This window comes from Corapipo altera, unplaced genomic scaffold, assembly GCF_003945725.1.
Source record: "Corapipo altera isolate COAL_440 unplaced genomic scaffold, ASM394572v1 81, whole genome shotgun sequence".
Lineage (NCBI taxonomy): Eukaryota > Metazoa > Chordata > Aves > Passeriformes > Pipridae > Corapipo > Corapipo altera.
Window position 1 is genome coordinate 1,090,327 of NW_020884987.1, and position 24,218 is coordinate 1,114,544.

Below are 24,218 nucleotides of genomic sequence, written 5' to 3' on the forward strand. Positions count from 1 at the left end.
AGGCAGAGAGAGCTGCCTCAGGAGAGTAGCACCTTGGCCCTGCTCCACCAGGCACCAACCTCTTTCTCTGTTGGGCAGTGTGCCCTCACTGAAAGGTGAGTACCCAAGGGGTGGGTGCTGCAGGCTCTTCCCTGGGAGCAGAAGCAGTCCCTGCCTGCCTTGATTCCTGTGGCAGCTCGGTTCCTCTTGGAGTGTGTACTCCCAAGATAAGCATACACTGGGACATGGACAGAGCTCTCCCGTCCTTCAATCTAAAAATGACTGTGGACCCCCACAGGGAACCATGGACAGGTAAGCAATGCTCCAGTAGGCAAATCTGGTTTAAAGAGCTGCATCCCGGGCATTGCTTTGCCACCTCCCAACACACAGCTCCACAGCTCCAGAGGGGACCCATTTGCAGCAGCCAAGACGGAGGTCTGCTCCAGGAGCGAGGAAGCTGCCTCTGCCCCAGGAGGCTACCATGTAAAAACGCTGAGAGGTCCAGAGACAGAGAGTGACTGAGCAGTACAGTCTCCCCATGTCGCACCCTTCCTATTGGAAGGGGAGCAGGAACTGAGAGTACAGGGCTGCATCATAGTTTGGTCCAAGGGAGGTACTTCCCCATAGTTTTTCCTTATTCTTTTGAGCTCTCACAATATGACACTAAGCTGGGGGGGACTGTTGATCAGCTGGAAGGCAGGAGGGCTCTGCAGAGGGACCTGGATAGGTTGGAGAGTTGGGCTGATTCCAATGGGATGAGGTTCAACAAGGCCAAGTGTCAGGTCCTGCACTTTGGCCACAACAACCCCATGCAGTGCTACCAGCTGGGGACAGAGTGGCTGAAGAGCAGCCAGACAGAGAGGGACCTGGGAGTTTGGATTGATAGGAAGCTGAACATGAGCCTGCAGTGTGCCCAGGTGGCCAAGAAGGCCAACGGCATCCTGGTCTGGATCAGGAACAGTGTGGCCAACAGGTCCAATGAGTGATTCTTCCCCTGTACTCAGTGTTGGTGAGGCCACTCCTGGAGTACTGTGTCCAGTTCCGGGTCCCTAGGTTCAGGAAGGATATTGAGGTCCTGGAGCAGGTCCAGAGGAGGGCAATTAGGCTGGTGAAGGGACTCAAGAACAAGTCCTATGAGGAGAGGCTGAGGGAGCTGGGGTTGTTCAGCCTGGAGAAGAGGAGGCTCAGGGGAGACCTCCTCACTCTCTACAACTCCCTGACAGGAGGTTGTAGCCAGGTGGGGGTTGGTCTCTTTTCCCAGGCAACTATCAGCAAGACAAGAGGGCATGGTCTCAAGTTGTGCCAGAGGAGGTTTAGGTTAGATATTAGAAAGAATTTCTTTACAGAGAGGGTGGTCAGCCATTGGAATGGGCTGCCCAGGGAAGTGGTGGATTCTCCGTTCCTGGAGATTTTTTAAAAAGAGACTGGATGTGGCACTTAGTGCCATGGCCTAGTAACTGCAGCGGTAGTGGATCAAGGGTTGGACTTGATGATCTCGGAGGTCCATTCCAACCCAGCTGATTCTATGATTCTATGAATACTGAAGCCCTTGTATTTCTCTGTATTTAACAGACAATTTTCCAGTGAGTTGGCTGCTCACAGTTTTTCTCTGTTTCACCACAAAATCGGTTGTAAGTTGTTTTTGGGTCAAATCCCAAGATCTCTCTTTCCTCATGGATTCGGAAGGAAAATGTTGAAACTGAGGTGCCTATAAAATACCTGTGAAAAAGATCAGAAAGGGTTTGTGAAGGGGATCAAGTTTTTAAAATGCGAGTAATTGATTTCAGTCCAATGAACTTTACTGTTCATTGAAATGATATGATAATGAAATGATCATCATCTCTATACACAATATAACTATTATACATCTATTATATACATCGCAATTATATATCTTATATGATTTGTAAAGAACTACAGCTGGGTCAAAAATCACATCCAGTTTTGTGACAGTGACATTAAGATTTGGCTCCTCAAATAAAAAGTCAGGTTCACTACCTTGCATGTGCACAAATCCACTGGTCAATCACAGCCAAGCCCCCATCCTTATAGAGTTCCAGCTCCTCCCAAGAGGGTTCAAACCTCACCATCTCAGGCAGCAGTTTCTTGAGCAATTCAATCTCTGAGAAAAGGAAAGACACAATTTTATCTTGACATTATGAAGAACAACCCACTGCTGTCATGTGATGTGTTTGAGAAAACCCTGGGTGAAGATTTACAAAGCAAGTGACACCAAAATCCACCGAGAGATTTTACAACACAGTAATTCAGAGAGTGGTGGGTGGGGAGGGGAACCGGTGGGGCAGGAACACAGTGCTGAGGGGGCCAATTCTGAGGACATGGGGAAGTCTGCAAGGGGTAGAACAGATTAGCCCCATTAGCCTCACTACAGGGCAGGTGTACCGAGAAGCCTTTCTTGGCAGCAAACTTAAGGCTGCAGGTGCCATGCCTTGCAGAGTTATTCTAACATCATGTATCGAAACAGATCCCTCAGTACTACTGGGATGGGAGTGCAGCCCTGGGATAAGGACTGGTGGGGGAAAGCCCACCATTGTGGGTTTCTAAGCCTTGGCCACACACAGCCAGGGGCAGCCAAGGGGAAGGCTGGGTGGGAGACTTCAGAGAACCCTTCCTACCAGCATGTCCAAAAGTCTCTGAAATCATAAGAGAAAATGTGGGATGGAAGAAAGAGGAGAAGGAATAGGCAAATTCAACTCCCAATTCCCCACTGCAGAGACTGTCAAACCTTCCATGGGAAATACTAAATGAATGGTTTGATACCAACTACTCAAGCTGGAAGGATACAGTTGCCCAGACCTGCTCAATTCCCATTCAGTGATGGAGGCATCGATCCCAGTCGTTTATAAAAGTGAAGTGGTAATGGTAGCACTCATTGTCAAAAGTTACCAATCCTGAAGTGAGTGGGATCTACCTACCCTCCTCGACAGCATCAGTGGCTACAAAAACTTTTTCAAGTTTAAGCATCTCCAAGAGGCTGCGGATTTTCTTTACTGCTCCTTGCAGGGAAGGCACATCTTCTCTGTGACCCCAAATGAAGTCTTTCCTTCTGAGATGAACCCCAAGGTATGGACCACCTAGAGCTGTGCCCGTCTTAACCTACGAGAGAAAGACCACTAAACTTTAAAACTTGAGAGCGCCACTATACATTCACACCAAAAAGGCCAGAATGCATCATCTCTGGATAAGGCACTGAATCACTCTAGTTGCAGAAAGAAATTTCAAAATAAGGACTGGGAGTAGTTTGGGACACTCGTTGCAACGTTTTGATCTCCGGATGGCCTGCATCACACAAGAGAAACTAGAGCATGAAGTCTTTGTAAGCAAAAACTGCTCTCCTTGACCAAATAAATCCTCAGCTGGCAGTTTGCAGCTGAACTTCCCATCCACTCATGACACTGAATGCAAGAAGCAATTCAAGTTTCCTTTACCGAAATGAGGACAGCAAAGATCTGACACCCAGAACCAGGCACCCCTCAACAGACTCCGTTAACTCATGGCACACGGGGAGAAGGTGTACAAGGAACATGCCTGTCTGCCCTGGTGTGAGCAGGAGTTAGACTCACCTGTGTCTTCCAACACGCCCTGCAGCACACAGCCAGGAGTACACAAATGAAGTAAAAACTACATTTCTTATGGGAAACAGACTGTCATGATTTTACCTTCATCTGTGTCCAGTCCTCCTTGTAATGAGTCCTGTCTGCCTCATCCGTGGATTGAAGATACTTCCTTCTAAACTCGTCTCCCACCACACGGAGGTGTTTAGCAAACACCATGCTTCGACGGGTCTGGGGGAATAAGAGCAGAGGCCAAGTCAGAAAAAGGGAGAGCTAAAAATGAGGAAATGGAGATAGCTGCACATACGCAGTACTTCAGAATGTGGTAACTTCTGGCATGTTCATGCAGCAATATAAGCAACAATTTCTAACCTTTCATCCAAGACGTAACTGTTTAATTCTAATTACAATCACATTTATAACCAGCACACTCAACTGCCCCTGCAACACATAGGTGTAGGGAGTAGACTGCAGTTATTTACACAACAGAACACATAATATACCAAATTAAACACTCTAGCAATGTACCTCACTTTTGGAAACAAAAGCTGGGCAAAGACTTTAGTTTGCAAAACACCTGTAAGAATAAAACCTGCTTTAAAAAAAATTAAGCATCTAGCCACAGACATTCCTGTCAAATTCAGTGGAAAAGTGACGAAAAAGGGTTATGTCCTTAACCTACGGATAACAACCCTTTCCAAGTTCCTGTGATGCAGTTACCACTACACACAGTCATACATAGCCCTTTTATTAACAGGCACACACAACAGAATGAAGGAAATCCCAGCACTTACGTTGCTTACAGAGAACACTTGGCAGTTTGGTCTAATTCTTCATTTTATGCAAGTCTACCGTGTGATGGGCACCAAAGAAATGCAACAAAAAGACTCCAGGCCTTTTCTGCTTTCCCTATTAAACTGTCTTTATCTCAACCCATGAATTTTCCAGCTTTTACCCTTCCAATTCTCTTCCCAATCCTGCTGGTGGGGGAGTAAGTGAGCAGCTGCCTGGGGTTTGGTTGCCAGCTGGGGTGGTTTCACCCCATCCCAAATCCTCCAGCAAAACACTGACATCAGGGAGGATGTACACGCTGTCTGCTGCAGAACACTCATGCTGCAGTTCAAAGAGAGATTTTTCCTCCCTGTCAAGTCAGGCCATGGGATACCTTCCCCGAGGTGTGATGAATGGTATGCCCAAGAGGCAGCAAACCCATGGCAGTGCAGGGCAATGAACATCTTTGGATGCTATGCTTGTGTCAAACATGCCTGAGCTTCATCCTGTTGGACTGTGTGATGGCCACACCACATTTGGCACCCAGGCTGTATTGCTGTGCCGAGCCTCTCCCAGGCACAAACCACTCCCCTGACAGCAGCTGGTCTGTGTGAACACTTATTTTGCAACAGCACATGTAAAAAACAGGTGAATGTGTGAGCTCCGCTGATACACTTCAGGAAGTGTGTGCTCTCTGTACCTGGTTCCCCTTCTCTTAGAAGAATATTTTTCAAATCTGCATGTCTGATACTGCCACTCTTTCCATATTTCTCCCTTTTTGTCTGCAAAGAAACAGAGAAGGGAAAGATGCTTCTCAGAGGGGTATGGAAAGAGAAGAGGCCCTGGGCCCAAGCTGCAGTGAGTGACTTTCTGTTTGGACATCAGGCAAACCCACTGAGGCAACATTTAAAGTGCCACTGCTAAGAAATGTGTGTTACGGATCCACGTGGATTTCAGGTCTGCTTTTACAGGACTACAGGTCAGACTCAAAAATGATCGGTGGGCTGCATTTCTCTGTTTGGAAAGTCACTCTCAGTGAAAAGTACAAGGTTAGAAAACTACTGTTTGGTCCATTTCTGAAAAATATGCTATATCCCAAGTGAACAGCTGTAGAGGGCTGGCTAGCAGACAAGGACATATGGATATAGCTAAAGCTATGGATGAGCTGTTAAGAGTATAGAACAAGGCCTGTCTAGGCCTGTGAGAAGATCTGAGATAGCAAGGCCATGGCAAGGCTACAGTGTTTTTGTGCCTGCTAGTTGGCTGGTAAACAGGATGTTGTGATTAGCAAAACAAAAGCAACTAAGAGCCACCTGTGTCAACAAAAGAAGGGAGTAAAAGTGAAATCAACATTTAAGCAAGAACCAATAATGAGCTTAGCTTCTGCAATATGTATGAGCTAATTATAAAGTGTATATTAAGCTGTCAGCAGTGATCAATAAACGAAGTTTGCTGATTCTCATATTGAGCGTCCCTCTCTTCCCTCGTCGCGACATAATGGCGCCCGAAGCACGGGACGATACACAAGGATTCTGCTGAGTTGTGCACGGTTCCCGCGGTCCCCGAAGCTTGCACGGGGGCTAAGTTATATCTGCGGTCCGAGGGACTAAGTTGAATCTGCGGTCCCCAAGACCTGAACAGAGGCTAAGTTAAATCTGCACTCCCCGAAGCCACGGTCCAACGCAGTAGCCGGTCGGTCTTGCAGCAGCACAAGAGGCAAAAGAGCTGGACTCCGTGCCCCGAGCGACCTCATAGGAGGGTCTTGGCCGACAATGCCGCCGACATCTTCAAAGGGCTGCAACAGCGCGCTGAAGATTTATAGGTATGGAAAGACAAGCGGTGCTTTTATTACCCCAGTGCTTTTTAGAAAAGCGGGGACTTAAGGGTATAGATTTGAAAAAGGAATTACCAGGATTGCTTGCGGCGGGGGTTGCTAAAGGTTGTTTTGCGGACCCTAATACAGTTTTTGATGAAGGGGACAACTCTTAGCCAAAGAGGGATCTAATGTCGCATCTATATGGAAGTCTATCCTGCTTAAAAAAGAGAAAAATTAGACGAACTGGCTTTGCGACAGATGCTGCTTTCGTGTAAGGGCCAGGGAGTTGAAGTGAACGCTGTAACTGCCTTTACTATCTCTACTTGCAAAGAACCTAGTGATAAGCTCTTTACTGCTGCCTCTAAGGGAGAAAAAGTTGCTGCTTCCCTCCTTACAACTTGGTGATTGTTATCTGGAACAGTAAAAGACATTAAAGTACAGTTTGAGGACATTAGAATGCTACTAGATGCCATCATACGGAGAAATCGTGCAAAAAGGGAGTCGAGCGGAGCCGAGGGGAGCCGGAGTGGGACAAGAGATCACGGAGCGGGGCCGGGGACAGCTGAGCGGCCCCGGCAAAATGAACGCGGTGCTAGCATCTCGGCAATGCATATCCAGTACGATCGGGGATGACGGTTGCGGCGTGAAAGTACTGCTGATGGACCGGGGATGAACTTTACGAACACTATGACTGAGTTGCACCTTAAGATATTTCCAGCTTTTCATCTGAACTGTGCTGCGGGACTGCGCCGCGCATTTGTGGCTGTGTTCACGGTGCTGGGTGCTTGCGCCGCCGTGCTGAGTGAACCCGGGGCGGTGCCGGGCAGCGGGGCAGTGGCGGTGGTCGCGGTGCCGTGCGCGGCCCCGGCTCGGAGCGGCGCCGTGCACGCCGGCGGCCCCGGGTGCGGCGAGCGGCGGGGGGGCTCTGTTTCCCCGCACTGCTGACAGCCATGGTCCCAAGAGGTGTAGGTTCCCCTTCCCTTCTTTACAGCGAATGTTTTCTCCCTAGTGCCGCTCCTCTTCTTAGAGTGGCGAGTTAATGACGGTAGCAAAGGCTTCAGGAGGTGCAGTTGGGGGAGGGGGGGGGGATGCTGTTTCTCTTTTTTCCTCGTTACACCAATCACCCCCTCTCTGAAACGTGCCTGTTTGCAGCTGTTTTCTCCCTCTCCTATGTTTTTGTCTTTTCTTAAGCAGACCCTGTGATTAGGTTAAGTTCCTTCTGCTGATCTTCTCTGGGTGAGCCCGGCCCCTCCTCTCCCTCCTTCGTCCTTCGGCAATGAGGGGTTTGAGGGGGGCAAAGACGGTAAAGCACGGTAAAAGGGGAAAAGGGAAAAAACAAAAAATTAACAATACCCCACTTTATAAATCAAATGAGATTGCACTGTTTTTACAGCAATAGGTGTTACGCACGCAGCGTGCTCATGGCATTCTCAAACCTTTTCTTCAAAAGCAGAAAGGGAGACTGATGAAAAATCCCTTGAAGTAAGATTAGAAATAACGCAACATCCGTGCTTAGCTTTTTATATATTGCAGAAAGTTGTTAGGAGTTTCCTATAGTTTGCCATTTTGCTTCTCTTACATGAAATTTAGCTGTTTCCCCCGGGGCAGAGTGCGGGTAGAAGGTTTGCAGATGGAACGATGAGATAAAAGGGGATATAGTTCTGCCCCCTGCAGAAGTAGTTTTATTGCCTTTATGCAGAATTTGCAGATTGCTGTTGGCAGCTATGCCATAAATTTCCTCTGAATTATGAAACTGATAAGAAGCACACAGCCAATGACTACTTGAAAATGTGTGTGTGAATGATGGATGACTCAGGTGGCCACCTAAGAGTGTATGGAAAAAGATTGTGTGAAAGAGAAAAGCTACATGAATGTGTAACTGTGTAAACTTAAAAATACTTTCCGTCGGTGTCGAGATTTTAACAAGGTGTTAAGACTGAAGTTAAATAAGAGATTCTTACAAAAATTTGGTATTCTATTACAGCCTTGTATGAAATTTATGCAAGTTAAGTCACAGGTGGAGTTTTTTCACTGCTGATTGTTCCTTAGCTGTGCGAGCTGTGCAGGAGACCACTAGTTTTAGAGCAAGTAAAAACCATAAGCCAGCAAACATTAGTGCAGACTGCAAGGTTAGCAGAGCCCGGAGCAAGGTGCACCACTATGCATCCAGGTGCCCGGGAACCATTCTTACAATTCGTGGAAAAGCTGCAAGACGCTGTAGAGAAACAAGTTTTGTGACAGTTACAGAAGCTGCTAGTTACATAACTAGCTAGAGATAGTGCAGGCTTGTGCCGGGGTGAGGTCCTTAGACCATCAAATAATTGCATTTGCATCTGCTATGGCAGTAGTGAGGGTCGTTTTGAGTTTTTCTGTGTTTTCCGGGATTTAAATCAGGAGTTGTCAATGCTGCTGCCTTGCTTGTTCAGCTCGTTGCAGGGGGGCCCTTGCAGACTGTCAAGGCTATCCTGCGTGCCTTCTCAAAACATCTACAGTGTTGTGGATAGTGTGTCTTCAGGCCTCCTGGCTGGAGGCCAGAGCAGACCAGTTAAGTTGATCAGTGTGACCAGAGCTGAAGTGTTGTTTTAAAGAGTCCTTATATATTGTCTCCAAAACCCCTCTCGTGCAACAGCTGGTAGCAATATTAATTGTAAAACGGCTAGTCTCTCCTCCTTAAAACATGCCCTACTCATTGCAGCTGTGTTCTCAGCAAAATAACCTCACTACTTGTGACTACTACTTGTTTCATACCAGACGTATTGCTTGCATAATTTGACTAGTGAATGTTTAGGGTTGTACGAAGGCAACCTGTACTCTTTGTGATGCTCAAAGCTTGCTGTTAATTGTCCAAACAAACAAACTTCTGTAGTCATTCCAAGGGTTAGGATTGTGATGCTGATTACATTGAACCGTCTCAGAATCCTTTAATTACCCCTGTGTTTGTGATTAAAAAAAAAAAAAAAAAAAAATGAAAACCATTGCATGATCTCAGATGGGTTGGTGCAGTCATGGTTAGTAAGCATTGGCTTACTGACCCCTTCTGTGCTTTCTGCTGAATAACCCATTGATATTATTGATTTGACAGGTTATCTTTTCACAATCCAGTTAGATCCCAGTGACAGAGAAAAAAAAAAATTTACATTTTCAGTTTCATCTATTATTCGTGCAGAACCTTATGAGTGTTATCCATAGAAAACCCTCTCCCATGGAATGAAAGGCTTTTCTATAATTTGTCAGTGGTTTATGTTTCCAACATTATTCCCTGTACTAATGCAATTTTCTGACTGTCTTTTGTTGTTATTATATAGATGGTATTTCTGATGGCTGTAGCCACTGAGGATCAGCTGGGTGTGTTGGACGCTGAAACCAAAGAGAGTCTACAATTCTTTGGTCTAGTAGTTGCTCCTGACACGGTGCAGTGAAAAATACCCTGGAAATATTTAGGGTTCACGTACACAGAAAGCAGTCATTCCTCAACCAGTTCAATTGGGTATTAATGTTAAAACTCTTACTGACATACAGTAGCTATTAAAGTCTTTGAATTAGATTGCATCGTACTTGCAATTGCCAAACACCCAGCTGGCACCTCTATTTGACCTGCTCAAACATTCTGACAATTTTCAGAAGCAACAGTTGCAGGAGTGGGTGGTCTTACTCTGGCAAAAAGATCCCCTCCAATAACTATAACAGGTCAATCGTCCTTTTGTTTGTCTTTAACATCTGCCTCAGATCCTTTTCGCACTTGTTTATTTGGCATGCCTTTTAGTTCAGTATACAAGTTGAACTTAGTGTTTACTGGTTGGGTTTTATCGTAGTGTGAGAGTGAAACAGTTATTTCTAATGCATCTGCCTGCCTTCTAAAGGCTCTCAACACCTCTTTACCCTGGGATCCCCAAGAGTTAGATTTAATAGGATCACTGTCTGTACGTAACACAAGTGGTAATGGGACTCAAACCTGTTTTATGTTGGGATTATTTCAATCTGGGTTAAGTGTTTATCAAAGCCACGACTTGTCCAGCTGGACTAATGTCACTTCACATACCCTAGGGTTTAATTACAAAAATACAGGAGACTGTTGTGGTACTAATAATAGTAACGACCAAGGCCTTAGAGCATATGGAGCTGAAGTAAGGCCCTCCTCTCCAAGCATTTGGGTTAACAACACTGCACGCTCTTTTCCATCAGGTGTGTTTCTTATTTGTGGTGACACAGTAGCAACTAGTCCTATAGACTCGTGGCTTCAATCTATTTTTGGTTCTATGTCTGAATAGGTTTTAAGTTTTGTTAAAGAAAGCCTACGATGGTTGTTAACAATTGTTGTAGTTTTAGTGATAGTTCGTATTGCTTTTTCTTGTATTGTTAAACGTGTAAATGCTATGACAGAGAAAGTATTGTTGGCCTCAAATAAAAACGGGGGTATTGCAGAGGGCTGGCTAGCAAGACAAGGACATATGGATATAGCTAAAGCTATGGATGAGCTGTTAGAGTATAGAACAAGGCCTGTCTAGGCCTGTGAGAAGATCTGAGATAGCAAGGCCATGGCAAGGCTACAGTGTTTTTGTGCCTGCTAGTTGGCTGGTAAACAGGATGTTGTGATTAGCAAAACAAAAGCAACTAAGAGCCACCTGTGTCAACAAAAGAAGGGAGTAAAAGTGAAATCAACATTTAAGCAAGAACCAATAATGAGCTTAGCTTTTGCAATATGTATGAGCTAATTATAAAGTGTATATTAAGCTGTTAGCAGTGATTAATAAACAAAGTTTGCTGATTCTCATATTGAGCATCCCTCCCTCTCTTCCCTCGTCGCGACAAATAGCCAGATGCTCACATCTTACAAGACTGAGATCTGTGTAACTTGTTTTGTAGTGTCATAAGAGTCATTTTCTCTTAGCAGTTTTAATTATATCAAGCACTCCACATAATTTTCCTGTGGCTAAGCCTTAACTTTTTCTTAAAACTTTTAGCATAGGAATTATTTTACCATACACCCTTGGGAGGTGACCAGTTACCTTGAAACCCATGGGAATTTCGCCATTGAAGATGACAGGGAGAGAGCTGGGACAATACTGAGCACTTCTGGGAATTCTTTTGAAAAGTCTAACCTTGAGGTTGACTAACAAGAAACTGCTCCCCTCTGACTGTAGATATGTCGTACAGGGGAGGGCCTTCTAAACACCATGCCCTGCAGCACTGGGTCTTTAGGGACAAAAGAGGACAAATTCCTGCGTTACATTAATCCACAGCAGCTTGAGGACCATCTCTAGCACACTTTGCTGAAACATAAGACACAAGTTACTTCCAAGAAAAGAAACCTGAGGCAAAACTCAAGCCCACAGAAGTTACTGAATATTTAGCAGAGGCAAGTAAAAAGTCCAGAGAAACTAACTGAAAAATACTCACATTCCAGTAATCTTTCCCTCCGTAGTGGTCATGAAGAAGGTTTTCAGCTCTGTCTAACATCACTGACCTATTAAAAATGGTAAAACTGAGTGCAGTTCCCTTAGAAATAGAATTTACATTATACCATGTGTTTATACATTTGCTAGGACAAAGCACAGGCTATGATCTGTTTGCAAAGGGAGCACAGGGAATGAGGGACAGGCTGCCAATTTGTTCTCTAGAAGGCAAATTGTGACCCACAGCCCACTGGAGGGAGAAGGGAACCGTGCTGCCACTGGCCAGGATTACAGTGGAACTCCTACAACAGAAGAACATTCCTGTTAAAAAACAGCACTTTGCTTCCTCTGCTCCCCGTGGGAAGTACTACAGATCCCCACTGCTCTCATCAGAAAGACAAAACTTGCTGCTTGCCTTCTCTAAACCCAGCTCACAGCAGTGAGGATGGATGCCACAAGAGACCAGGCACTGCACCTCACCATCTGAGATCCCGGCCTGAGAAACACCGATTCCACTCTGTTTATTCCCTCTTGACCCAGCACCAGGTAAAGAGTAAAGGAAGGAAAGGCAAACACAGGATGGCAAGGACATTTAGCTACCTGAGAGAGAATTTAAAGGAGCTAAAGGCTATTTCCTCTTACATTTTAGTGCTGTAGCACTTCACCAAATTCACAGTTAAGCATTTCTGACAGTGTAAATCCCTTCTGCAATGATTTCAATGGTTTACAGCAACTCAGCGATGAAGTAGCACAACAGCGGGATACAGCCTTTAAGTTCCCCCTGCTCTTCACACCTGGCAATAGGTTTGTGGGCACACAAGACAACAATAAATAGTAAGACAAGGCAACTCACTGTGCTGAAGTGTTCTTCAGAAGGATGGGCGCCACAACGGAAGCAGATCCTTGGACAGACAAACAAGAGACGGTTAGGCCTCGTGTTTCCTCGTAACCCCAGAACCAGCCCCTAAAAGGGAACACCAAGGATTGGTTCACAGGCATGTATTTTAAATTAACGTCATATACATAAAAAAAAAAATAAACAGTACATCCTATAAAGACAATATATAATGCCAGCAAAACAGCCACCTCCTTTTTACCGTTTTTGTGTGGAACAACAATTTTCTAAAGTTAGATTTTCTCATATCAATACATCTTATTATTTATGGTTTTTTTTAAAACCGTGAACCCCAAGCATTCAGGGATTCACAGATAACATTGCAACAACCACACCAGTCTATTCTGTTAAAAGCAGGCAACTGTCTCACTGAATACCACTGAAAAGAAGATCAAAAGGACTGCTAGATGTTACCTGTAGTACTCATGTTTGTCCTTGGAATACATCAGCTGATCAATGCATGGCCTTTCATTGATTTTTTCTTCCCATGTTCCTTCTTTCCATCCTTCTGTGTAGCCTTGTAGCACATAAATCTGTTCAATAAAGGGCCCACCTGACTCTGAGGAGAAGGCAAAGCAAAGGATTTGTGAGCACGAAAACCCACACGAGAAAGGTATGAACTAGCATCACTTGCAGTTAAAAATCTGCTAGAAATGCCAGTATGACACTCCTCTCTCTTCCCTTCTTTCTCTCTAAAAAATGGAAAATAAATTCTGTGTGAGCCAGAAAAGTTGAAAGGGTCAGGCAATGTGACGACCTGTTACTCCCACCCAGCTCTGCATGATGTAATGTGCCAAACACAACGGTGTGACCATGGGAGTGCAAACCTATGGTCAAAACCAGGCAGAAATCTCTGAATTTAACCACATGTGTTAACCGTCTGTCTCTGGGGACCATAGGAAGTTGACATCAAAGAAGTTGCGAAATAATTGGAATATTTCATCCTAATGGTTTTGTAACTCAGTAAAACTCCTTGCCAGCCATTCTCTCACCCCCTCAAACCTTTTTATTATTTCACATATAAGGCTAAAAGCCCTCTGTAAGGAAAAATCTGTGAAGAAACCATCTGAAATATTTAGTCAATTGTAGAACTGCATGATCCTATACTCCACCTGCAAGGAACTGCTCATATTCAATGACAGGGATGTTCCTGTTGAGGCTTGGGATATCAAAGAACTCAGACCAAGGAATCCGGACCTGAAGGATATCGGGGCTCTGCCAGTGATAAAGCCTCCCCCAAGGAGGCAGGACTAACACCCAGTTTTCACTTTTCCGCAGGGTCTTTACAAGGGAAGCAATGCGAACGTAGACGTCTCTGCGAAGGTTGAACCCTTCAGGGGGATTTACATCGTACAAAAGGTATCTGGGGAAAAAAAAAGGAATGCCATTACTTTGGGGACGAGCTTGAAACTTTTACATTTACCCCCCGATCACATGATGCAAACTCTGTTGGGATGGAAACTGTTCCTCTTTCGTGAGTTTGTGGCACTCAGAAGGTGGAAGGGGAAGAAGTAAGGGAAGGTAGAGCAGCGTGTGCTGCAGGGGCTGGGAGGGCCACTGTGTTCTCCTCACAGGGCATCATCAAAGTGGCACATGCCATGAGCCTTTCCTGCAGTGGGGCAGGATGTGGTGGGCCAAGGAGTGAAGCCCTCAGACGTCTTGCTCACCCTGAGAGCAACGTGCTGTGTGTGGTGAGAACAGTGAAACTACTGGTGTGTTACCCAGGCTAATTCGTGTGAGATGAACATAAAGGCAGGAGGACACATTCCAGAGGAGCAGGGGAAAAGGGTGCAACTGGGAGTTGGTGGGTTCCCTTGATGACATCTTCCAGAATCGACCCAAAAAAGCACTAGCAGGTGAAGAAGGCCCTTTACCAAATCACGGTTCAGAGACACAGTGGGTCACCTGCACAAGGGACCCACCATGTCCCCTCAGGAGCCATGAGGGGCATGTGATGCTGGTGGGCAGGATCGACCTGGGGCTGGACACGGTGGGGGCCAGCAGTGCTGCCACTTCTCATGTTGGAAATACTATAACTTTCCTAAATTTTAATTAATGGCAGCCAGAGGCTAGGTTTCTTTGCACAGACTCTTGACAGTTTGCTCTTTGAACCACTGAAGCTTTGAGTTTCTCTGGACTAACTCCAATAAGTTTCAATAAACAAAAGCCTGAGGGAGCTGAAGATATGGTAAGAGGACCAAGGAACGCGGACTAAATTAGCACTTAAAAGGCTTTGTTGGAGGCTTTTCGCTTCTCCCCGGCGGCGTCCGGCGGCGCTCACCTGGTGCGCGGGGCGGCGGCGGCGGCGGGCAGCGAGGAGGCGGCGTGGCCGGCGCGGAGGGCGGCGGGCGGCGGCTCGGGGGCGGCGGCGGGCGGCGGCGGCACGGCGAGCGCGGCCAGGCCGAGCAGCAGCCGCGGCAGCGACGAGGCGAGGCGACCACGGGGCCCCTGCGCCGCCATCCCCCGCACGCCACGTCCGGGGCGGTCCCTCAGAAGAGGCCGGCGGTGAGGGGCCGCAGCCGGGAGCCAGTAAGGCGGTTCAGCTCCTCCAGGATCTGCGCTTCCTTCCGGTACATCTGCGGGAGCGGCCGCGGTCAGCGCCGCCGGGAGAGCCCCTAGTTAGCGGGGGCTCCGCTCCGCGCCAGCCCGGACCGCGCACGCCCCCCGCGCCCTCCCCCGTTGCGCTCCGCACCTGCTCCCACGCGGGTTTCGTGTCGTGCCGGTAGCCGAGCAAATGGCACAGTCCGTGGGCTGCCGTCACCTGCGCGGGGGGAGAGCACAGCGCGCTGTGTGACTGACCGGCCGCGCCTGCCCGCCCGCCCTCCTGCCCGGCGCTCACCACCAGAACGCCCTCAAAGTCCTCTCCGGCGTCGCGGCACTGCTGGTGGATGTACTCCACGCCCAGGAAGATGTCCCCCAGGTTGTACTCGCCGCAGCAGCGCGGCCGCGGCAACTCCCCCGCCGCGACCTGGTGGAACGGGAAGGACAGGACGTCGGTGGGCTCCGGGCGCTGTCGGTAGGCGCCGTTCAGACGCTGCATCAGCGCGTTGCCGGCGCAGACGAGCCCCACGTCGAAGCGTGAGGCGCCCAGGGCAGCGCGCAGGGCGCATACGGCGCGGCGGAGTGGGGCCCGGCGCACGGGCACAGAGCGCTGAGCGTTCCGCAGCACCACGCTCATGGCGGCACCGGAGCCCCGCCCACCGGCCCGCGAACCAATCGAGATCCCGCCCACTCCCCGAGACACCGCCCATCGCTCCGCCCATGACGGTAGCCCCGCCCATATAACCGCACCCTCGGCCAACTGTCCGCTGCTCCTATTCGCCTCCTGTCCTAGGCATGCGCGGCCCGCCCCGCCCGCCCCCAGCTGTGTCGGCGGTGTGGGGCGGTCGCGTCCACCATGTCCTCGAGGGGCCCGTTCCGCGGCCCGCCCTCCTTCCCGCCATCGCTGCGCTTCGGACAATCCGCCGTGTTCGGCCAGGGCGGCGGTGGCGGCCCCGCCGGCCTCCCCTTCGCCCCCGGGCCCGCCGCTTCCTTTGGGCCACCCTACGCGCTGGGCCCGGCGCCAGCCCCGGCGGGGAACGCCGAGTTCAGCTTTAGGCCGCCCACCAGTCTGGGCGGCTTCCCAGGCCCGGGTGAGGCGCCGGGTGGCGGCGGCGGGGCCTTCGCGGCGCCCGAGTTCCGCTTCAAAGCGCCCGAGAGCGCCGCCGCCGCCCCCTTCAAGCCGGTGCTGGGCGGCGAGGCGGAGAAGGGCCCGGCCGCTCCCTCCGCCTTCGCCTTCTCGCCGCCCTTCGGCTTCGCGCCCGAGCCGGGCCCCGAGGCGGCGGTGGCGCGGGAGCCCTTCTCGTTCTTGCGGCCCGCCGCCGCGCTGGGCCGGCCGGAGGACAGGGGTCCGCGGGCGCTGCCAGAGGAGCCGGGAGAGCCGGCGGCCAAGGGGCTGAAGCGGAAGGAGGAGCGGGAGCGCTCCCCGCGACGGGCGGCGGCGGGCGGGCGGGCGGCGGCGCCGCCGGAGAAGCGGCCGGTGGTGCTGAGCCGGTCCCGCGGCGGGGCCCTGTTCGGCCGCACGCTGGAGGAGATGCTGCGCAGCCAGGCCCGCGAGCACCGCGAGCGCGGGGACGGCGCGGAGCCCGAGCGCGGAGCCGTAGAGGAGCCGCCGCCGGCCGAGGCCCGGGAGCTCCCTCGGGAAGGTGGGCGGGGGTGGTCGTGGGGCAGCCCCGCTTTCTGAGTGCTGTCACCCCTCTTTCTGACTGCCGTCGTGTTCCTTCCCGTCACAGATGCGGCCCCCGCCGCCCCCACCCGCCGGACCCGCGGCGGCGAGAGCACGGAGGGGCTGGGGGGCCTGCCTGCCGCCGAGCTGACGGCCATCCAGTGCAAGAACATCCCTGATTACCTCAACGACAGGACCGTGCTGGAGAAGCACTTTGGCCAGTTCGTAAAAGTCCGGCGGGTCATGACCAGGCGTAATAAGAAAATGGCCATTCTTCACTTTTTTGATCACGTGAGTATCAGAAGTGGACGGCACAAGAGTTGGGAGTATTCAGCGTGCAGAAGTCTCCAGGGATACATTAGAACCTCTTCCAGTACCTAAAGGTGGCTTACAGAAAAGAGGGAGAGTGACTTTTTACGGGGACAGCAGGTAAGGAGAGGACAAGGGCAAACAGTTTAAAGTAAAAGAGGAGTTACTTTTATATTACTTATATGCTAGATGTTAAGAAGAATTTTTCCCTGTGAGGGTGGTGAGGCCCTGGCACAGGTTGCTGTGGCTGCCCCATTCCTCTAAGTGTTCAAGGTCAGGTTAGGTGGGGCTTGGAGCAACCTGAGCTAGTAAAAGGTGTACCTGCCCTTGGTAGGGGGCGGGACTGGATGGTCTTTCAGGTCTCAGCACTGAGGTGTGTTAAGCAGCCAGTTCAGAGACTGCATGATCTGATTCTGTTTTGTGCTTAAAAACACACCTTTGTTTTCAAGTGCCCTAAATTTGCTGTAGCTCTTAGAAAAGCACCATTTTTTTTGCGGGGGCTAGTCCAGCTGATTGTTCTTAAGTGAGAGGCTAAAACGTAGGTCTTAAGTGAGAGGCTAAAATGCAGCAACCAGAATTTTGTGGGAATTGGTAAACGTTTCTCTGGCAATGTTTCTCTTGCTGTGCTGTGAGTTTTGTTGTTGTGGTGCCAGTAGGTTTTCATGCTCTGCTTTTGTTTTCTTTCAGGCCTCTGCAGCTCTTGCCAGGAAAAAAGCGAAAGAGTTACACAAAGACATAGTAACATTTTGGCAAAAGAAGAAGACAAGTAAGTCTGTGTTTTCAGATTACTGGGTGATGGGTAAATAGCATTCTAGCTGCTTTTCTTTTTTCCTGTTGTAGTGAGAATGATATCAAAATTACCTCTAGTAGGAGATATCATGGTTGAAAATTGCACTGTTTCTCTCTTAAATTCACATTGTCTAAAACCTGTTGCTTGATATGAAGCAAAATGCTGTTCAGCCCTACAGAAGAGCTGAAGACACCTGAAATGACTGTAGTTTTAGAAGAGAGTTTAGAAATCCTTTATGCAGCTGCACAGCAGGAGTATGGTGATGTTGACTTTGTGCTTCTGTCTAGAAGTAGGAGTTCTTTGGGGGTGTAAGAAAACCCAGTTTGAAATGCTTTGCTGTCCGCCTCAGACCATGGACTGAGAACAAAGTTAAGGAGTACCTTGGAGCTGAGTGTCTGTTTTGCTGAGGTTGCTGTTATGTGTATCAACAATTAGACTCTGAACCAAAAAAGAGAACAACCTACAGAATTTAGAATTGGGAAACCTTGATTTCAGACCCTGTTTGGGATTAGGAGGAGGTTGTCAATCCCCAGGCAAACACTGGACTTGTCAAGTGCTTCCCTTTCTTTAGCTTTATGAATGCAGCCTGTGTACCTGGTCCCAGCCTGGGGATGCACTTCACCTGCAGCATATGACAGGTTCACTTCAGCTTTGACCAGCCACAGACTTGCCTTCCAGAAAACAGCTGCAGAATTGTCTTCCTGAGAATTAACATCTTGAAGCAGCAGTTCTAGGGCTGCCTCTTTGCCCTTGTCATTTTATTGTGGTGTTACATCCCCAGCAGCATTCTAAAATAACTATTCTGAGAGGATTTAAGAAAGCCAACCCCTTTAAAAATTGTTCCTGGGAGAAGAAATTTTCCCTTCCTGCAAGTGTGAGTGTAACTTGTGCTGACGTTAGTCTGAGCTTGGGTACCTAAGTACATAAAATACTTCAGGAGGAGCACGGGGAATTGTGATTTACACAGGTGAAATGTATTTTGTATCCTGTGGGGAGTTCTGACCTGTGGATTATATCCCAAACCTAAGAGAATTTGGATGATGATCAGACTTCATTTACTGACAATCTGCTGACAACTGGCGTTATTGATAAGTGATATTTTATTGAAAAATACTCTTCATAGAACAGTGACTCTGATAGTAATTGATAGAAATTTAACTTGGTGCAGCTTCTAGTGCAAGTTGTCCTGGAAGTTCTGTATGCATGTACAAAACTGACTCTTAAGTTTTATTTTCCAATAGTATTTTTGTTTAAACAAACTGCTCACCATCCCACCCCCAAGGGACCAAAAAGAGGTGTTGCTTAAGTTGCTTGGCAGGTTTCATGTTTATGTGTCATTTCAGGTCCAGCAAAAAGAGAATTTTCATCCAAGGAGAAGAAAGTAGGGGAAGATGAAGGAAGACAAAGCAGTGAAGAGCAAAGCTATCAGCATTCCCCGCTTCGAAAACCTTTAATAAGATCCTCTGCCAGCAGTGTCATGCCTGGGAGAAGGTATGTCTGCTTCTCTGGGAATCCACCTGGCAGGAAACAGGGTGCACAGAGAAAAACTGTGATCAGTGTGTGCCAAACAGTCATGTTCTCATCAGGGAGTGTTGCTTCCCTTCTCTTCTGGTTTGTCTGCATTACAAGCACACAGCTCTCAGGTCAGAAGGATGCTCCTAGCTGAGTATTAAGGTCTTTCACTTTGGTCTCTGTATTTTCTTTTGAATATTTTGTCCATAACAACGTAACAGGACCTGCAGCACTGAGGCATGAGGGAATTGAATGAAACAATGCAGAGACCAAGCTGCTGGGACCAAGCAGTAGTGACACTGTCACTGGTCATGATTCAACAAGCTCCCGAAGAGAGCAGTTTCCTTCGTAGGCAGTCAGAGTTCTGTAGAATCAGAGTCCCCTTTTCAGAGCAGTTTGGATCATTGTCTTGTCTCACTTGGAGTCATTAGTCTGCACAGGAATCCTCCTGTTTTGTGGCAGACACAGAAGTGGCAAGGTTGTTGTCTTTCTGTCATAGTCAATGCTGTGTCTAGTCTGACAGAAGTAATTTGATACGTGTAGTCATATAATTCTAAAATCAGTAATGTGTTGTGAAGGAATCAAAGTTCCTTAAGTTAAAAGGAATGTTTGTTCTGTAAAATCTTTTAATAATGTCTCTTGCTATGGAAAGCATTTGTTGGGTTTTTTATTTTTTTTCTGCATGCCAGCAGGTCAGTTCCTAGTTTAAAATACAAACTGCTGTACCACAGTGATCAAGAAATGCTACAAGAACCATCTGTTTCTGTTTTTCAGTAATACCTTTTCTGTTGCACAAAGGTTGAGGCTTTCCCCACAGTCCAGAAACGCTTGGCAGCATTGTCAGGGCAGTGCTGAGGATTTAACCAGATTAACTCTCAGTGCTGGTGTTAGCTCAGAACAACCTTAGCACATCCAAATGTACTTCATTTATTTGATATCACAGAATAATAGAATCAGCTGGATTGGAAGGGACCTCCGAGATCATCAAGTCCAACCCTTAATCCACTACCGCTGCAGTTACTAGGCCATGGCACTAAGTGCCACATCCAGTCTCTTTAAAAATCTCCAGGAACGGAGAATCCACCACTTCCCTGGGCAGCCCATTCCAATGGCTGACCACCCTCTCTGTAAAGAAATTCTTTCTAATATCTAACCTAAACCTCCCCTGGCACAACTTGAGACCATGCCCTCTTGTCTTGCTGATAGTTGCCTGGGAAAAGAGACCAACCCCCACCTGGCTACAACCTCCTTTCAGGGAGTTGTAGAGAGTGAGGAGGTCTCCCCTGAGCCTCCTCTTCTCCAGGCTGAAAAGCCCCAGCTCCCTCAGTCGCTCCTCATAGGACTTGTTCTTGAGTCCCTTCACCAGCCTAGTTGCCCTCCTCTGGACTTGCTCCAGCACCTCAATGTCCTTCCTGAGATATGTTGCCTTGTGGACAAATTCTAAACAAATGCTGTCATCGTGAAGAACAGTGCACTGATTAAGACAGGGCATGCACTAGTGTATTATTATTGCTAAAAAAACCCCTTCTCTTTTTAGTTCTCCAGCAAAGAAACCTGGTCTTCGAAAGGTGCTGCAGTTTGAAGCAGATCTGTTTGATTCTAGTTCTGAAGGGCAGAGCTCAGAGGGCTTGGGAACCTCACTGTCATCCCTTGGTAACCTGGTGGGATTAATGGCAGAGACATCTGAAGAAAGATACCGGCTTTTAGACCAAAGGGACAAAATCATGCGGCAAGGTAATTACACAAGTTGATGAGTGTAACATCTGCTGCTCTGCTGGAAAAAAGTAAGGGTTTGGGGTTTGTGGAAAAGCTGTTGTGATACTATGGAAATGGGAGTTTAACATGGAGCAGTCTGTAAAATACTCACCTAGTCTATCACTTTTTCTCTTGTAGAACACACAAAAATCTGTTTTACTTATTGCACGTGCAATTTCTTGTGTAAAGGGAAGGACAGGCAGTTCATCTTCTGTGAAGGAGAGCACGCAGGGAGATTTCCATCTCTACAGGCTCTTTAAAAGTGACCCAAACTGCATTTCATAGAACCACTGGATGGTTTGGGTTGGAAGGGACCTTAAAGCTCATCCAGTCCCACTTCCCTACCATGGGCAGAGACACCTTCCACTAGCCCAGTTTTCTCCCAGCCCCATCCAACCTGACCTTGGACACTTCCGGGGTGGGGCAGCTGCAGCTTCTCTGGGCAACCTGTGCCAGGGCCTCTAGTGTTTCTCTAAATTTGAACTATTACACAGCTGGTAATTATTTCAAGAAATGACCCTTTGTTTCACAGTGCTGGTTGTAAACCCTTCCATCCTTTCTTGCAGGTTCAAAACTGACCTTACTTCTAATTTAAGGTCTCGTTTTTAATACCTAGAAACAAATTTCTCTTCCACTTGATGTGGAATTTTGAAATTGCTGATGCTTACTTAGGACACAGAACATTGGGTATCTTTTAGAAGCTTCAGTCTTTTCAGCAAAACTCTTCAATATGTGCAACCCTGGGGCAGGCTCCAGAGTGGGGGGAACCCCATCCTTGTGCATTTCTGACTACATCAACATGTGGGTATAGCCTTGTGTGCTCAGGGCTCTTTTGGCACATCAGAGTAATAGCTTGTCATGAAGAAAAAAACCAAACCCAAGGGATACTTAGTGTTTGTTCAATTATTTATTTTTTTTTAGCTCGAATAAAAAGGACTGATCTTGACAAAGCAAAAACTGTTGTTGGCACTTGCCCAGACATGTGTCCTGAAAAGGAGCGTTACATGAGGGAGACAAGAAACCAGCTCAGCATCTTTGAATTGCTTCTGGGATCTGACAAGGTACGAGATTCCCAGGATATCAGTTTTTCTGCTGCTCATTAAAGCCATTGGTGTTGTTTAGTTGTTTACAGGGTTAATTTTGGTGGAAAAATTCTGTAGGCTGTTTCATTAATGCCTTTCAGTTCTCCATTGGAAAACAAGAAGGCTAGAGAATTGCTTTTTCACTCTAAGTTGTCTTTTATTTAGCTAGACAAGTTTTTAGAACTATAGTCCTAAAACTATAGTTACGTATTTTACATAATTATATGTAACAGTTATATATGTTGTCTTGAAGGTTATGAGTTTGAGACTAAGACTTTAAAAATCTGCTCCTTACTGAAGTGATGACATAGATGAGATGAAATCCTCTTTACTCCTGCAAAGTTGTCCATGTGTCTTGGATTTTGATTGTTTTCTCCACATCTTGCAGGTAGATCATGCAGCAGCGATCAAGGAATATAGCAGGTCTTCGGCAGATCAGGAGGAACCTTTGCCCCATGAATTGAGACCCTCTGAGGTGTTGAGTATGACCATGGACTATTTAGTGACAAACATTATGGATCAAGGAGAAGGAAACTACCGAGAGTGGTATGACTTTGTCTGGAACAGAACTCGTGGAATAAGAAAGGTAAACACTGGATGGAGGTGTTTGGTGATAGAAAGTAAAAGATCACATCGTGCTGTAAAAAAATGAAGCAAAAAAAGTGAAGCAGACATTTTGAATTGCAGGGTGACTCAAAGCACAGTGAAATAGGTTTTCCAAAGGTGACTGGTCTTCAACTTGTGTAAAAGTATATGTAATTCTCTATCATTCTGGTTAGGATATAACCCAGCAACATCTCTGCAACCCACTGATGGTGTCTCTGATTGAGAAGTGCACTCGCTTTCACATCCATTGTGCTCACCACTTGTGTGAAGAGCCCATGTCTTCCTTTGATGCCAAAATCAACAATGAGAACATGACTAAATGCCTGCAGAGCTTGAAGGAGATGTATCAGGACCTGGCTAACAAGGGAATTTACTGCAAGAGTGAAGCAGAGTTCCGAGGTTATAATGTCTTGCTGAATCTCAACAAGGGGGATATTCTCAGGTGGGAACAAGACACCACTTGTTTTCTCTTTTTGCCTCTGGGAAGAATTGAGTTTAGGATTAAGTCCAGACAAATTGTAATGCTCCTGTTTTTAATTCTGTGTTGTTAGAGGTTGCTGTTGAATTGTGATAGAGACAAACCTTTTGCTTCAATATTAACTGTCTTTTGTCTCCACAGAGAAGTTCAGCAGTTTCATCCAGAGGTTAGAAACTCACCTGAAGTTAGATTTGCAGTTCAAGCTTTTGCTGCATTAAACAGCAACAACTTCGTGAGGTTTTTCAAGCTTGTGCAAACAGCTTCCTATCTGAATGCTTGTCTCTTACATGGTTATTTCAACCAGGTGAGAAAAAGGATATTTTTTAAAGTATTAATCAGTAAAACAGTCTGGGATTTAGCAGAAAACTTAGTAAATATTGAACCTTAAAAATAATGTTATTACTTCTTCAGAAGTATTAAAAATCAGGAGCTTTCTGCTGTGATATAAAAGGCAAATATTAAAATGTTCTTCTTGGCATTTTTTTTTTCCCCCCATAGCTGTGTACAGATATGTCATCATCATGATCACGGCTAGGCTTCGCAAATGAAGATTTAGGAAGGCTCTATCCACATTTGTTACAAGCACACTGGTGGCTAATGAGACCAATACGAGATAGAAATATCCGATTGCAAAAGGCACAGCAGAAAGACTCTTTAGGTGGTATATTCTGCAAGACACAATTCTTTCTGCATTGTCTTTTCTCCTCAAGAGTGATCCTGGGTGCATACTCAAAGGAAGCAGCAGTGTTATAGATGGTGTGTCTCCAGGCCTCCTGATTGGAGGCCAGAGTAGACCAGTTATGTTGATCAATATGGCCAAGCCTGAGATGTTGTTTCAGGGAGTCCTTGTATCTTTTCTTCGGGGCTCCTCTCTTGCAGCAACCGGTGGCAAGTTCACCATAAAGCAAGATCTTAGGGAGGGGGTGGTTGGTCCTTCATCCTTGAGACGTACCCTGCCCAGCGCAGCTGTGTTCTCAGCAACATGGCCTCAATACTTGTGATTGCTGCTTGTTCTAGAACAGATGTATTGGTCACATAATCTGGCCAGTGGAT

General features: G+C 47.3%; 3 protein-coding genes across 6 annotated transcripts in view; 1 reads left to right on the forward strand and 2 right to left on the reverse strand.

The window, feature by feature from the left end:
- Window positions 1–1,528: 1,528 nt before the first annotated feature.
- POFUT2 (protein O-fucosyltransferase 2) lies at window positions 1,529–14,895 on the reverse strand. The gene is made up of 9 exons (XM_027666199.1): window positions 14,711–14,895; window positions 13,542–13,792; window positions 12,844–12,988; window positions 12,388–12,498; window positions 11,539–11,605; window positions 3,660–3,785; window positions 2,916–3,096; window positions 1,978–2,101; window positions 1,529–1,698 (listed from the first exon to the last, which is right to left on the reverse strand). The coding sequence occupies exons 1-9, from the start codon at window positions 14,887–14,889 to the stop codon at window positions 1,545–1,547; spliced, it is 1,338 nt and encodes a 445-aa protein (XP_027522000.1). The 5' UTR covers window positions 14,890–14,895; the 3' UTR covers window positions 1,529–1,544.
- YBEY (ybeY metalloendoribonuclease) lies at window positions 14,894–15,609 on the reverse strand. Of its 3 annotated transcripts, XM_027666229.1 has the most exons (3): window positions 15,269–15,609; window positions 15,122–15,190; window positions 14,894–15,005 (listed from the first exon to the last, which is right to left on the reverse strand). In XM_027666229.1, exons 1-3 carry the CDS (start codon window positions 15,605–15,607, stop codon window positions 14,919–14,921), a joined length of 495 nt encoding a protein of 164 aa, XP_027522030.1. In that variant the 5' UTR covers window positions 15,608–15,609; the 3' UTR covers window positions 14,894–14,918. The 3 variants fall into 3 exon arrangements, with proteins under 3 accessions (XP_027522030.1, XP_027522031.1, XP_027522029.1); XM_027666230.1 differs by lacking the exon at window positions 15,122–15,190; XM_027666228.1 differs by having other exon boundaries at window positions 15,122–15,609.
- Window positions 15,610–15,745: 136 nt separating this feature from the next.
- The window catches only part of MCM3AP (minichromosome maintenance complex component 3 associated protein), a 25,555-nt gene continuing 17,082 nt past the window's right edge, over window positions 15,746–24,218 (forward strand). The window contains exons 1-9 of one of the 2 annotated variants that reach the window (XM_027666184.1): window positions 15,746–16,613; window positions 16,701–16,924; window positions 17,630–17,708; window positions 19,076–19,223; window positions 20,782–20,978; window positions 21,921–22,060; window positions 22,470–22,667; window positions 22,861–23,129; window positions 23,307–23,469. In XM_027666184.1, coding sequence (XP_027521985.1) covers window positions 15,827–16,613; window positions 16,701–16,924; window positions 17,630–17,708; window positions 19,076–19,223; window positions 20,782–20,978; window positions 21,921–22,060; window positions 22,470–22,667; window positions 22,861–23,129; window positions 23,307–23,469 — 2,205 coding nt within the window. In that variant the 5' untranslated portion in view covers window positions 15,746–15,826. The remainder of the gene's footprint in view (window positions 16,614–16,700; window positions 16,925–17,629; window positions 17,709–19,075; window positions 19,224–20,781; window positions 20,979–21,920; window positions 22,061–22,469; window positions 22,668–22,860; window positions 23,130–23,306; window positions 23,470–24,218) is intronic. The other variant, XM_027666182.1, reaches the window with a different exon arrangement.